General features: G+C 44.9%; 1 protein-coding gene across 1 annotated transcript in view; it reads left to right on the top strand.

Moving 5' to 3' along the window:
* Window positions 1–1,911: 1,911 nt before the first annotated feature.
* The window catches only part of lrrc40 (leucine rich repeat containing 40), a 108,222-nt gene continuing 97,305 nt past the window's right edge, over window positions 1,912–12,828 (top strand). The window contains exon 1 of the mRNA XM_085982771.1: window positions 1,912–2,176. Coding sequence (XP_085838897.1) covers window positions 2,032–2,176 — 145 coding nt within the window. The 5' untranslated portion in view covers window positions 1,912–2,031. The remainder of the gene's footprint in view (window positions 2,177–12,828) is intronic.

Here is a 12,828-nt window from a genome sequence, read left to right as displayed (position 1 = left end):
GATCCAATATCCAACCCCAGCAGACGGCACGCAACCCGCTCGACACCCACGAGGACTACACACCAGTGCCCCAGCCTACGCGGGACTCGACGCCGGAAGCTTCACTACCCCTGCCGTCGCCACGTCAATCACAGCGGCAGACAAGACCTCCGGAGAGACTCCAATACACAAACTTTTAATACACTTCACCCCGCCGCACTCATTTTTAAACAAGGGGTGAATGTGGTAAACCACTGTTTGTATTCCACTGTGTACATGTCTGTACATGCCTCGGCTGACTCCTCCCACGAGTCCAGGTATAAAGGTGACTGCTCCACAGTCCCTCTGTATTCTGGACTGGTCGACCACTCGAGGCACGCCTTCATTCTCTTGTTAATAAAAGCCTGTTAGTTACTCGCTTAACATCAGTCTTTTGAGTGATTGATAGCGCATCAACCTGTTTATGTATTCTTATTATATTTTGGTGTGGTCATTATTAACTATATCCCCAATTTATTATCTGCAAATTTTTAAAAATTCATTGATGGGATGTGGGCGTCGCTGGCTGGCTAGGCCTGCATTTAGTGCCCATCCCTAATTGCCCTTGAGAAGATGGTGGTGAGCCGCCTTCTTGAATCGCTGCAGTCCATATGGTGTAGGTACACCCACAATGCTGTTAGGAAGTGAGTTCCAGGATTTTGGCCCAGCGACAGTGAAGGAATGGCGATACAGGTCCAAGTCAGGATGGTGTGTGGCTTGGAGGGGAACTTGTAGGTGGTGATGTTCCCATGCGTCTGCTGCCCTTGTCCTTCTAAGTGGTAGAGGTCACGGGTTTGGAAGGTGCTGTTGAAGGAGCTTTGGCGAGTTGCTGCAGTGCATCTTGTAGATGGTACACACTGCAGCCACAGTGCACCGGTGGTGGAGGGAGTGAATGTTGAAGGTGGTGGAGTGCCAATCAAGCGGGCTGCTGTATCCTGAATGGTGTCGAGCTTCTTGAGTGTTGTTGGAGCTGCACTCATCCAGGCAAGTGGAGAGTATTCCATCACACTCCTGACTTGTGCCTTGTAGATGGTGGAAAGGCTTTGGGGAGTCAGGAGGTGATGTCACTAGACTAGTAAGCCTAAAGGCTCAGTCAAATGCTCTGAGGATATGGGTTCAAATCCCACCACGGCAGCTGGTGGAATTTCAATTCAATTTAATTCTGGAATTAAATGTTAGTCTTAGTAATGGTGACCATGATACCATTGTCGATTGTTGCAAAAACCCATCTGGTTCACTAATGTCCTTTAGGAAAGAAATCTGCCGTCCTTACCTGGTCTGGCTCCAGTCTCCAGACCCACAGCAATGTGGTTGACTCTTAATGCCCTCTGAAATGGCCTAGCAAGCCATTATACCTCCAATTTCTGATTCCAAATAATTTATGTATATGAACACCACTTCCCGCCTTCTGCCACTCACAAAAATTTCCCGTTTCTCCCACCCGCTGTTGACGTAGCAGGTGCAATGCTTTCCTTACTTTAGTTGAATAGAACAGCTTACAATACTCTCGATCAGTATAACTTACACACTGGCTTTTTTCCAATTCTTTCCACTCCCCTGCTTAAAAACCTGTTCCATCTCCAGCTTTTTCCAGTTCTGAGGAAGGGCCATCGACCTGAAACGTTAACTCTGTTTCTCTCTCCACAGATGCTGCATGACCTGCTGAGTATTTCCAGCATTTCCTGTTTTTATTTCAAAAGAAAACATGTATTGCTTTCACAGAGGAACTGTCTCTTTGGGGGGGGTAGGGAAAAAAACGTTTTGCAAAATCTTTCATTTGCTTGCAGAGGGGACATAATGACGAATGTTTCACCCAAAGATCTTCGCTGTCCTCTTCAAACGCTGCGAAACATGCCCCTCGGCGTCGCCATTGGGCGGCGACGCGCATGCGCGCGGTTGGATCGGCCTGTTCCCGGGGGTTCTGAGCGACCGTTGGACCGGATGGCGCGCATGCGCACGGTTGGATCGGCCTGTTCCCGGGGGTTCTGAGCGACCGTTGGGCCGGACGGCGCGATGTCTCGGAGGGGAGGGAGCAGGTTCGCAAACCCCAGGGCAGGATTTCAACCTCAGGCGAAAGAGCCGGCTGTACCGGCTGCTTTAATTAAAACGGCGAGGAAAAGTGGACAGCTGAACCTTTCCAACAGAGGGTTGAGTGAGGGTAGGTCCGCGGCGAGCAGAGTGGGCGGTCTGGAGGGGGGAAGGTGACTGAACATAACTCTCGTGGTACATGATTTCTTTGGTCCCACCACTGTATTTACAGGTGAGGGTAAAGACCCAGAATAGGATGTGCAAACGTGGAGTCAGTGTTCAGTATAGTCTGTGTTCAGTATAGCCTATCACAGCACAGGTTTAAGTCGTATCTTTTTTTTTCCTCCCTGCAGTTCTAAATAACTAGTAATTGTAGTGTATGTAACTGTTCTACCTTTAAGAGAACTATTGTATGTAACCGTTCACCTTTAAGAGAACTATTTTAGGTGTGGCACTACTTTATCTTGGCTGCTGTATACTGTAATACCGACGGTGACCACACCGGTATATAAGTGCTGTGTCAGGATTTATTGGGCAGATTCGCCCTGACCTTCGAATAGTGAAGTCCTGTTAAAGTTACTCTTGTAGTCTGTGTATTAATTCGCCATAATACCTACAGACTTTACAGTGGCGACGAGTTCGATCTTACCCTGCGGCAACAATACTTCCGAAGCAGTTAACGAGCGTCGAGAAGAGGCACCCGCCCTCGTCGTTCTGCTGAGAGAAAACTCGAGTCTGCAGAGCAAGGAAGAAGGAAGAATTCAGACACGAAGCCTTCCATCAGCAACAGGCACTGATTGTCCCTTCTGCCGCGGTGGTGAGTGAGCCGATCAGCACGAGAAGCAAGTCGGCCACGGTGACTGTGAGTAAAGGGAAATAAAAAAATAAACGGAGGATAAGGGCGGTGAACTCGACCACGGTCGGGGGAAAGGAGCCGGACAGAAGTCGGGCCCAGAGGCGCTGAGACTGGGGCAGCGTGGAGCACGGAAGCTGCGGTACAAGCGGGCTGGGAGACGCAACGGCGTCGTGAGACAGCTAGACCGCGACCGGCGAAAAAGGCCGGGCAGCTACCGAGGCCACGAGGCGCTGCGACCGGGATCGTAAGGCGTTGGGTGCAGCATCACCGGACGATTCAAGTGGGGAAATTCGAATGGTGGAGGCTGCGGATGATGGCGAAGTAGAAACAGCAAAGGAGCCCCAGGGCAAGGTTATAAACAGCCCTGCAGCTACTGGGAAACGTATGAGGTCAGAAGAGTTAACGGTCAGCCAACTCCTTCATATGCTGAAGGACAAGACTCTGAAATGGGAACAAATTGAACAGGAGTTTAAATCTTCAAAGGAGAGGGGTTTGGAGCTCCCAAAAGTTATTGAAATAGCTGAGGTTGCAACACAGACTGAGAAGATGGCAGCAGAGCAACCCTTGGATGCCAAAAGTACGCTGACTCACGTCAATGTAGAACAACAGAAGGTTGAAACAGCTGCTGCAGTAGAGGGATTGAATAGTCCGATCAACCAATCTCCGAATGAAGTTGAAGTATTGAAATCACAAATGACGTCATTAGTAAAAGACTTGCAGGAAGCCCAGAAAAAGCTGGATGAAGCTGAACGCCTGAAGAAGTCTCTTCAGGAAAGATGTCTGGATTTGGAACAAAAGCTGGCTAATGTCCAGCTGGGTATGGAGGAAATAGAAGACCCTCTCACTGGCCTAGCTCAAGATGACACCGAATATTACCATGACCTGTTGGACGACATCGAATATTACGATGACCTGTTCTGCCCAGCTTGTGATGAAAACTCCCAAAGTGCAGAAACCATGAAGAATCACAAAAAGTCTAAGGAACATCGGGAGATGGTGGCGCTACTACGGAAAAAGGAGGACGAGAAGGAGGAACTGTGCATGCAGCTGGCAGCTGACAGTGGAGCCCAGAGAGTCTCCAAGAAGCAGAAAAGGAAAAGACGAAGCAGAAGATGATGATCATCTGGACCATCATCATCACTACTAGATCACGCACGGGGTCCCTTCGAACGGAGCCAAATCAGTTTGGAAGTAGAAAAACTTCCCAAGGTACTCAAGTTTTTACAAGCCAACAATGCTGGTTCAGAAGGACGGAAGTTCAAGCTGTTAAGTCCAGTGAAGGACTATTGGATGAGTCACTCCAGCAACGTGAACCGACTACACCACAGGGAACTGCTACACCACTGAGGTGTTGTCAGGACCGAGTCAAGAAGCACGGAAGGCGCATCCTCCGAGATTGAATCTGTGAACTGTTTTCCGCAGAGACTGAATCTGTGAACTGTTTCTGCAGAGACTACATCTGTGAACTGTTTTAACATGAAGTTGGATATATGTTATGATATGTTTAATGGGGAATAAGTATGTTGTAAGCTAAAAAGGGAGGATTGTAGTGTATGTAACTGTTCTACCATTAAGAGAACTATTGTATGTAACCGTCCACCTTTAAGAGAACTATTTTAGGTGTGGCACTACTTTATCTTGGCTGCTGTATACTGTAATACCGACGGTGACCACACCGGTATATAAGTGCTGTGTCAGGATTTATTGGGCAGATTCGCCCTGACCTTCGAATAGTAAAGTCCTGTTAAAGTTACTCTTGTAGTCTGTGTATTAATTCGCCATAATACCTACAGACTTTACAGTAATGAGCACTTTGGATTATAAAAGCTAGCATGTACAATGCAGGGCAATGCAGACTGTTTACTAATAAAATCTACTAGTCACCATTTGCTTGGATGAAAAGGTGTAGCTGAGATTTTTAGTACAGGGTATCTGAGGAAGCCACTTTCAAGTACTTTCCCCTAGTTCCACTGTAGTATTCAGAAAAAGATATATTACTTATATTTGTTGAGCACTGGATTATTAAAATTTATGTACAGGAGTTTTAGAAATAATGTTTAAATGCCCCTGAGTAAATGCACAGCATGCTGTGGCAATATGAGATTCTAAATTTGATTCCTGGTTTGTGTTATTACCTGATTTTTTTTGGGGTGGGGAGGGGATTCTGTGTTTCTGGACCGGGGAGGGAATAATTAGCAAGTTCCTTATCCTGATTGTCATCCAGCAACCCCAAGTTACTTAAGTGAAATCTAGGTAACAATAGAGTCAGACTTGGCTGCTATGGTCAGATAGACTCTTGGTAATGTCTGGGGTCACTGACATTGAGTGCCAGTTAAATTACTGCCTTTGGAGAGAAGAAAAGCATTGGGTGGGGAAGGATCTTGAAAGTTGACTACAGATATCCTATTTTATACTTTAATGTATTCAAACAATGGCCATGTAAATATTTACTATTTCAGTAAGATAACTTGAAGAATAAATGCAGTTTTAAAGATTTTTAATGATGAGCAATAATGTCCCTTAGCTTCATTCTGTCACTTTCTTTTATATTTTGCACTTAGTAAACTTAACGCTTAACATAGCGAACCAATGCAGAGCAGCAATCAGAAAAGCCAATAGAATTTTGAACTACTGTATATAGTTAGAACTAGGGTTGCAAAATTCTGGGAATTTTTAAAAGAGGAAACTTTCCATGGGAATTTATGGGAATTGAGTTTTTTTGCACACTGATGGTTTTTGTCTCTGACCCTTATATTATCTTTGTCGTCAAAATAGACATACTGTTCCATCAAATAAAAACAGGCTTTCAAAACTTTATTTAGGTTATAATTTTGAACTTTATTGAACCCCCACAAAAAAAACCCATCTAAAATAAAATAAAAAGAGCGTCAGCTTATTTAGCCTGTAATTTGTCCTTATTTTGTCCCTTTGAGTCTTCTACTCATGAGTCTTCTGAGTCTTCTACTCCTCATTGCTCCTCCTGATTCTCTGACTCTGGCTCTGACGTGTCCATTTCCTCCTCTGTGTCAGTGTCTAGCTGTGTGGTGGACACTTCTGTATCTGGCTCAATAAGTTGTAGGTTCGCCCGGATAGCCACCAGTTTCTCCACTCTCTTGTTAGTCAGCCTGTTGCGCACCTTTTGTATGCGTATTCCCAAAAAGTGACCAGTTTCGTTCAGAGGCCGCTGATGAAGGTGGGATTTGGAGTATCACCGATGCAATAGGTGACAGGGCCTCAGATGCACAAAGTCCCTTCCACCAGGTATGTGCACTGATATGCTTGCATGATTCCCATATCCCATCCCCATTCCAAAGACCTTGCTTGGTAGAGAACTTTGCCCACATCCAGATTGAGATGGTGTGAGAGGGTAGAAATCACACTGTAAGCGCTGTTGATCTGTTCTCCAGAAAGTATTGGTCTCCCAACATGCTTTGGGTCCAGCATGTATGCTGCAGCATGAATCGGCTTGACACAAAATTCTTGACGCGTCTTGAATTGAACAATTGCCTTCTCCTCTGCTTTGAGCAGCAGGGATGTGGGTAGGGCAATGCTGATTTGTTCTTTTAAATCAGTAAAAAGCCTGAGAACATCTGACAAGACAGCGTCATCTCCTTCAATCTGAGCAATTGCAGATGCTACTGGTGAGAGTAGTTTAAGGCTGCTAACCACTCTCTCCCAAAACACATCATCCAGCAGTATTTTCTTGATGGTGGTTTCCATATCCGCAGACTGGGATATTGCCATTTCTTGCAGTGACTCCTTACCCTCCAGAAGGCTGTTGTACATAATGACAACACCACCCCATCTAGTGTTGTTGGGCAGCTTCAGTGTGGTGTTCTTGTTCTTTGTCATTTGCTTGGAGTTGTAGGTTGCTGCAACTACCTGTTTTCCCCTGACATACTTAACAACTTGCTTGGCTCTCTTGTACAGTGCTTCCATGGTTCTCAAACCCATGATGTCCTTGAGGAGCAGGTTAAGCCCATGAGCTGCGCACCCAATAGACGTAATATGAGGGTAGGCCTCCTCCACTTGAGCCCAAGCAGCCTTCATATTCGCAGCATTGTCAGTAACTACTGCAAAGACCTTTTGTGATCCAAGATCGTTGATGACCGCTTTCAGCTCATCAGCAATGTGTGTGTCTGTTGTCCTTCGTGTCTGTGCTCTTGAAGAACACTGGGAGAGGAGTGGAGACGATGTAGTTTATGATGCCCTCCCCTCGTACATTTGACCACCCATCTGAGATAACTGCAACACAGTCTGCCATCGCTGTCGTTTCTTTGAGCTTTCCTTGGACTCTGTTATACTCAGCCTCCAGCAAATAAGTAGACCAAGCATGTCTGGTGGGAGGACAGTATGCAGGGCGAATAACATTGAAAAATCTCTTCCAGTACGCATTGGCTGTGAGCATGAGGGGTGAGCCTGTTGCATATACAGCTCGAGCAAGGCACTCATCTGCATTCTTCTGGCTATGGTTATCCATTGTATCAAAAGAACCTTCCAAGTGGGCCAGGAGTTGCTGATGATAAGGAGCCTGATGCTGAATGAGAACCATCATCTTCTTGAATGGAAGCAGAGGAACTCTGGGCTGACTGCTGTGAGCTTTGAGTGAAGTTGTTGCATTTGGATAAATGCTGCTGCATCTTTGTGGCATTCTTTACATATGGCTTTCTACAGTGTTTGCACATGTACACAGTCTTTCCATCTTTAATGCCTGGGGTAAAATGCTTCCACACATCCGACGGTAAACGTGGCATTTTTCTATGCAGAGAAATAAAGGGCATTCATCTCTGTGTCGAACTGCGGTCGATCAGCACGATTGCAACAGGGTGAGTACATTTTTGCTGATGCTCCATGTGATGGAAGCATGACCTGTACACACACGACGCTACATCACCAATAGTGTATTATTTTGTATATTTTAAATTGAAGGACAACAGAGTTCAACAAGTAACTGGTTTATTTGGTATAAAGTCTGATTTACTTACTGCATCATCAACATCAGCAGAAAACAAAATGACTTCCCTCAGGACCCCTAACCTGGATCTTAAAAAAAACTATAGCAGTCTTACAGATGCCTGCAGGCCAATCACAATTCGATATGCAAATATTACAAATAGAGGGAGCTAATCGCTCATCCAACCAATCAGGACACATTTGTTCACAGTCACACACAACTTGTAATTATTAAAACAAGCCAAGTAAGAAGATAAACATATATTGATTAAGAAATTCCTTAATAATTAAGATTCCATCTCTGTTAGTAATTTTAAGAGAGGACCTGTGGGGGGAAAAAAAGAAAGAAATACAAAAAAAACAATATTATGCTAGCATGTGCTTTTTTGGGCAAAATTCCCAAGCTAAACCTCCCGTGGAAAATTTCCAGAAATTTACCGGAAACTTTCCACCCCTTTGCAACCCTAGTTAGAACAGTAAAATATAAAGTAGAGGAGGTGATTAAATTGTACAATGCTCTGGTCAGACTGCACTTTGAGCACTGTCAGATCCAGAGAGGGACCCTGGTTCCAAATGGTTCGATGTTGATCCACATTGGTGACCATGATTAAACTTTATTTGGCACAAGCAAGACTTAATGCATTACATTATTCGAGCAGCAGTTTACAGAGTATAATTGAGACTTGTATTACCCCGTTATACTCTGGATAGAAGCGTGACTGTGAATAGGCTTCACCCTGTGTTTCTTGTCTCTTGGGTGTCTCCTTAATTCTTTATGTAATCTTCTACACTTTGTGGCTGTTGAGACCCCATTCTTATACCCTTACTCTCATTCAAAACCTATGGAGTCTTACTGAACCAATCACTGGCTTACACCCAATTCCCCAAAATCCAACCATAAAGTTGCCACGTCTGCAGCACCTTGGCTTACACAGGTTATAGTCTTATTACCCCTTGACATCATCTGTTTTTGACCATCAAGACTCGTATCTGGGGTAGTTATGGCAACACAAAAGAACATGTCTCCGTAGTGTAGAGATACTGCACCCTTGATGGTCCTGTGAAAAGGCCTTATGTTTTCAACTTACTGCCAGATATAACATTCCAACACAGTTACAGCTACATCTGACCTTGGTTCCCAGGCTAGTTGCACTCTATGCCTCATCCTTACTGTTGGCTAATATCCAACTTTCACCCACAGCTTCCCTATTTGACTATAGCAGTCCTCTTCTCACCCCAGCTGTCTGGGTTACGGCTTACTCACAGACTTAAATTAAAAGAAAAGGGTTACCTTTCTAATATAATTCAGGTTACCATTACATAGAGTTGATGATTACATTTAATTCTTGCACACAGTTATAAATCCATTACTGATGATTATAAGATACTTAATGATTATAAAATAATAAAACAAGTATTCTAAAACCAACTAATCCATGATAATCTTACAGAACTATGTCCAATTCTGGTTTCCAAGAAAATAAGGGAGACATTCAAGTGCTGGGGGCAGTGCAGAGAAGAGTTATGAGGTTGATATCTAGTGTCAAATGTTTGTTATAAGGAAATACTAGAGAAACTTGGGCTTTTCAGTCTGTAGAGGAGGTGCTTGACAGGTTAGTTTATAGAAGAACACAAGTTATTTAAGGTTGTGGAAAAGGTAAATTTAGAATATTACATAAAATTAAAGGATGCCACTGCTGCCAGTGAAATGCATATGCACAGCTCCATTGTTTTTTTGGTTGTTCTCGCCATACCACAGATAGGTGAGAGAGAAAGGAGGGGAGGGAGTGGGGAAAAGAGATTGCTGCTGCCGAACTGAAGAAAATAAAAATTAAAAATTTGATCGCTACTGCCGAACTGAGCCGCGTCAACATAAGAAGTAGGAGCAGGAGTAGGCCGTACGGCCCCTTGGGCCTGCTCCGCCATTCAATAGGATCATGGCTGATCCGAACCTGGACTCACGTCCACTTCCCTGCCCGCTCCCCATAACCCTTAATTCCCTTATCAGCTAGGAAACTGTCTATTTCCTTTTTAAATTTATTTAATGTCGCAGCTTCCACAGCGCTCTGAGGTAGCAAATTCCATAGATTTACTACCCTCTGAGTGAAGAAGTTTCTCCTCATCTCAGTTTTGAAAGGGCAGCCCCTTATTCTAAGATTATGCCCCCTAGTTCTAGTCTCACCCATCAGTGGAAACATCCTCCCCGCATCCACCCGATCAAGCCCCCTCACAATCTTATATGTTTCGATAAGATCGCCCCCCATTCTTCTGAATTCCAATGAGTACAGGCCCAACCTACTCAACCTTTCCTCAAAAGTCAACCCCCTCATCTCCGGAATCAACCGAGTGAACCTTCTCTGAACTGCCTCGAGAGCAAGTATATCTTCTTAAATATGGAAACCAAAACTGTACGCAGTATTCCAGGTGTGGCGTCACCAGTACCCTGTATAACTGAAGCAAGACTTCCCTGCTTTTATACTCCATCCCCCTTGCAATAAAAGCCAAGATTCCATTGGCCTTCCTGATCACCTGCTGTACCTGCATACTAACCTTCTGTGTTTCATGCACCAGGACCCCCAGATCCCTTTGTACTGTAGCACTTTGCAGTTTCTTTCCATTTAGATAATAACCTGCTCTTTGATTTTTTCTGCCAAAGTGCATAACCTCACACTTTCCAACATTATATTCCATCTGCCAAATTTCTGCCCACTCACTTAGCCTGTCTATGTCCTTTTGCAGGTTTTTTATGTCCTCCTCACTCACTGCTTTCCCTCCCATCTTTGTATCGTCGGCAAACTTGGATACGTTGCACTTGGTCCCCTCCTCCAAATCGTTAATATAGATTGTAAAGAGTTGGGGTCCCAGCACTGACCCCTGCGGAAAACCACTAGTTACTGATTGCCAACCCGAGAATGAACCATTTATCCCAACTCTGTTTTCTGTTAGATAGCCAATCTTCCACCCATGCCAGTATATTACCCCCAATCCTGTGATTTTTTATCTTGTGCAGTAATCTTTTGTGTGGCACCTTGTCAAATGCCTTTTGGAAGTCCAAATACACCACATCCACTGGTTCCCCTTTATCCACCCTGTTTGTTACGTCCTCAAAGAATTCGAGCAAATTTGTCAAACATGACTTCCCCTTCATAAAACCATGCTGACTCTGTCCGATTAAATTATGCTTATCCAAATGTCCTGTTACTGCTTCCTTAATAATGGACTCCAACATTTTACCAACCACAGATGTTAGGCTAACTGGTCTATAGTTTCCAGCCTTTTGTCTACCTCCCTTTTTAAATAAGGGCGTTACATTAGCAGTTTTCCAATCTGCCGGGACCTTTCCTGAATCCAGGAAGTTTTGGAAAATTACCACCAATGCATCCGCAATCCCTGCCGCTACTTCTCTCAAGACCCTAGGATGTAAGCCATCAGGTCCAGGGGATTTATCCGCCTTAAATCCCATTATCTTACCGAGTACCGTCTCCTTAGTGATTTTAATCGTGTTTAGCTCCTCTTCCCCCCCCCCCCCCCCCCCCCCACCCCATAGCCCCCTGTTTGTCCAGTGTTGGGATATTTTTAGTGTCCTCTACTGTAAAGACTGATACAAAATATTTGTTCAAGAGAAGAAAATAAAAATTAAAAGTTGAATTAACATTTATGCGCTGCCGAACTGAGACGCAAGAGAAAGGAGGGGAGGGGTTGGGGAAAATTGATCGTTGCTGCAGAACTGAGCTGAGAGAGGAAGGAAGGGAGGGGTAGAGAAAAGAGATCGCTGCTGCCGAACTCAAGAAGGCATATTTCAGTGGGTTGAGGACAGATCTGGCCTGGGTAAATTGGAATCAAAGATTGGCAGGCAAAACTGTAATTGAACAATGGGCTGCCTTTAAAGAGGAGATGGCTCGGGTACAGTCGAGATACATTCCCACGCAGAAAAGTGTGAAGTGATACATTTTGGTAGGAAGAACGAGGAGAGGCAATATAAACTAAACATAGAAGATAGGAGCAGGAGTAGGCCATTCAATGCGATCATGGCTGATCATCCAATTTCAGTACCCAGTCTCTGCTTTCTCCCCATACCCCTGGATCCCTTTAGCCTTAAGAAATACATCCAACTCCTTCTTGAATATATTTAATGAATTGGCTTCTACTGCCTTCTGTGGTAGAGAATTCCACAGGTTCCCCACTCTCTGGGTGAAGAAATTCCTCCTCATTTCTGTCCTAAATGGCCTACCCCTTACCCTTAGACTGTGACCCCTGGTTCTGGACTCCCCGACCATCGGGAACATCCTTCCTGCATCTCGTCTGTCCAGTCCTGTCAGAATTTTATAAGTTTCAATGAGATCCCCTCTCATTCTTCTAAACTCCAGTGAGTACAAGCCCAATCGTCCCAATTTCTCCTCATACCTAAAGGGTACAATCATAAAGGGGGTGCATGAACAGAGCGATCTGAGGGTATATGTGCACAAATTGTTGACGGTGGCAGGGCAGGTTAAGAAAGCGATTTAAAAAATCATATGGGATCCTGGGCTTCATAAATAGAGGCATAGGGCCCGATCTTGCCAGCCCTGGGGAGGCAGGTTTGAAGGCAGGACTGCCGGGAAAATGTCAGAATCTGGGGGCGGGTGCCCATCCTGCCCCCAACCCACCTATGTGCCATCTTTCCGGGAGGCGGGTAGCCGACCTGCGCCGAGTCCCCCGTCTCCTGGAGGCGGGTAGCCGTCTCCTGGAGGCGGGAAGGGGATTACAGCCACATAACTGCCTGTTAACAGGTAGTTATTCACAATATATATTAATGATCTAGATGAGGGAACTAGATGTAATATCTCCAAGTTTGCAGACGACACAAAGCTGGGTGGGTGTGTGTGCTGTGAGGAGGATGCAGAGAAACTCCAGTACAATTTGGACAGATTGGGTAGATGCATGGCAGATGCAGTATAATGTAGATAAATGCGAGGTTATCCACTTTGGTGGCA

The sequence above is a fragment of the Somniosus microcephalus genome, chromosome 3 (assembly GCF_052327205.1).
Source record: "Somniosus microcephalus isolate GS21.2 chromosome 3, FLI_Smic_1.0, whole genome shotgun sequence".
Classification (NCBI taxonomy): domain Eukaryota; kingdom Metazoa; phylum Chordata; class Chondrichthyes; order Squaliformes; family Somniosidae; genus Somniosus; species Somniosus microcephalus.
Note: the sequence above shows the minus strand (reverse complement) of the source record. Positions and strands in the feature narration are given on the sequence as shown.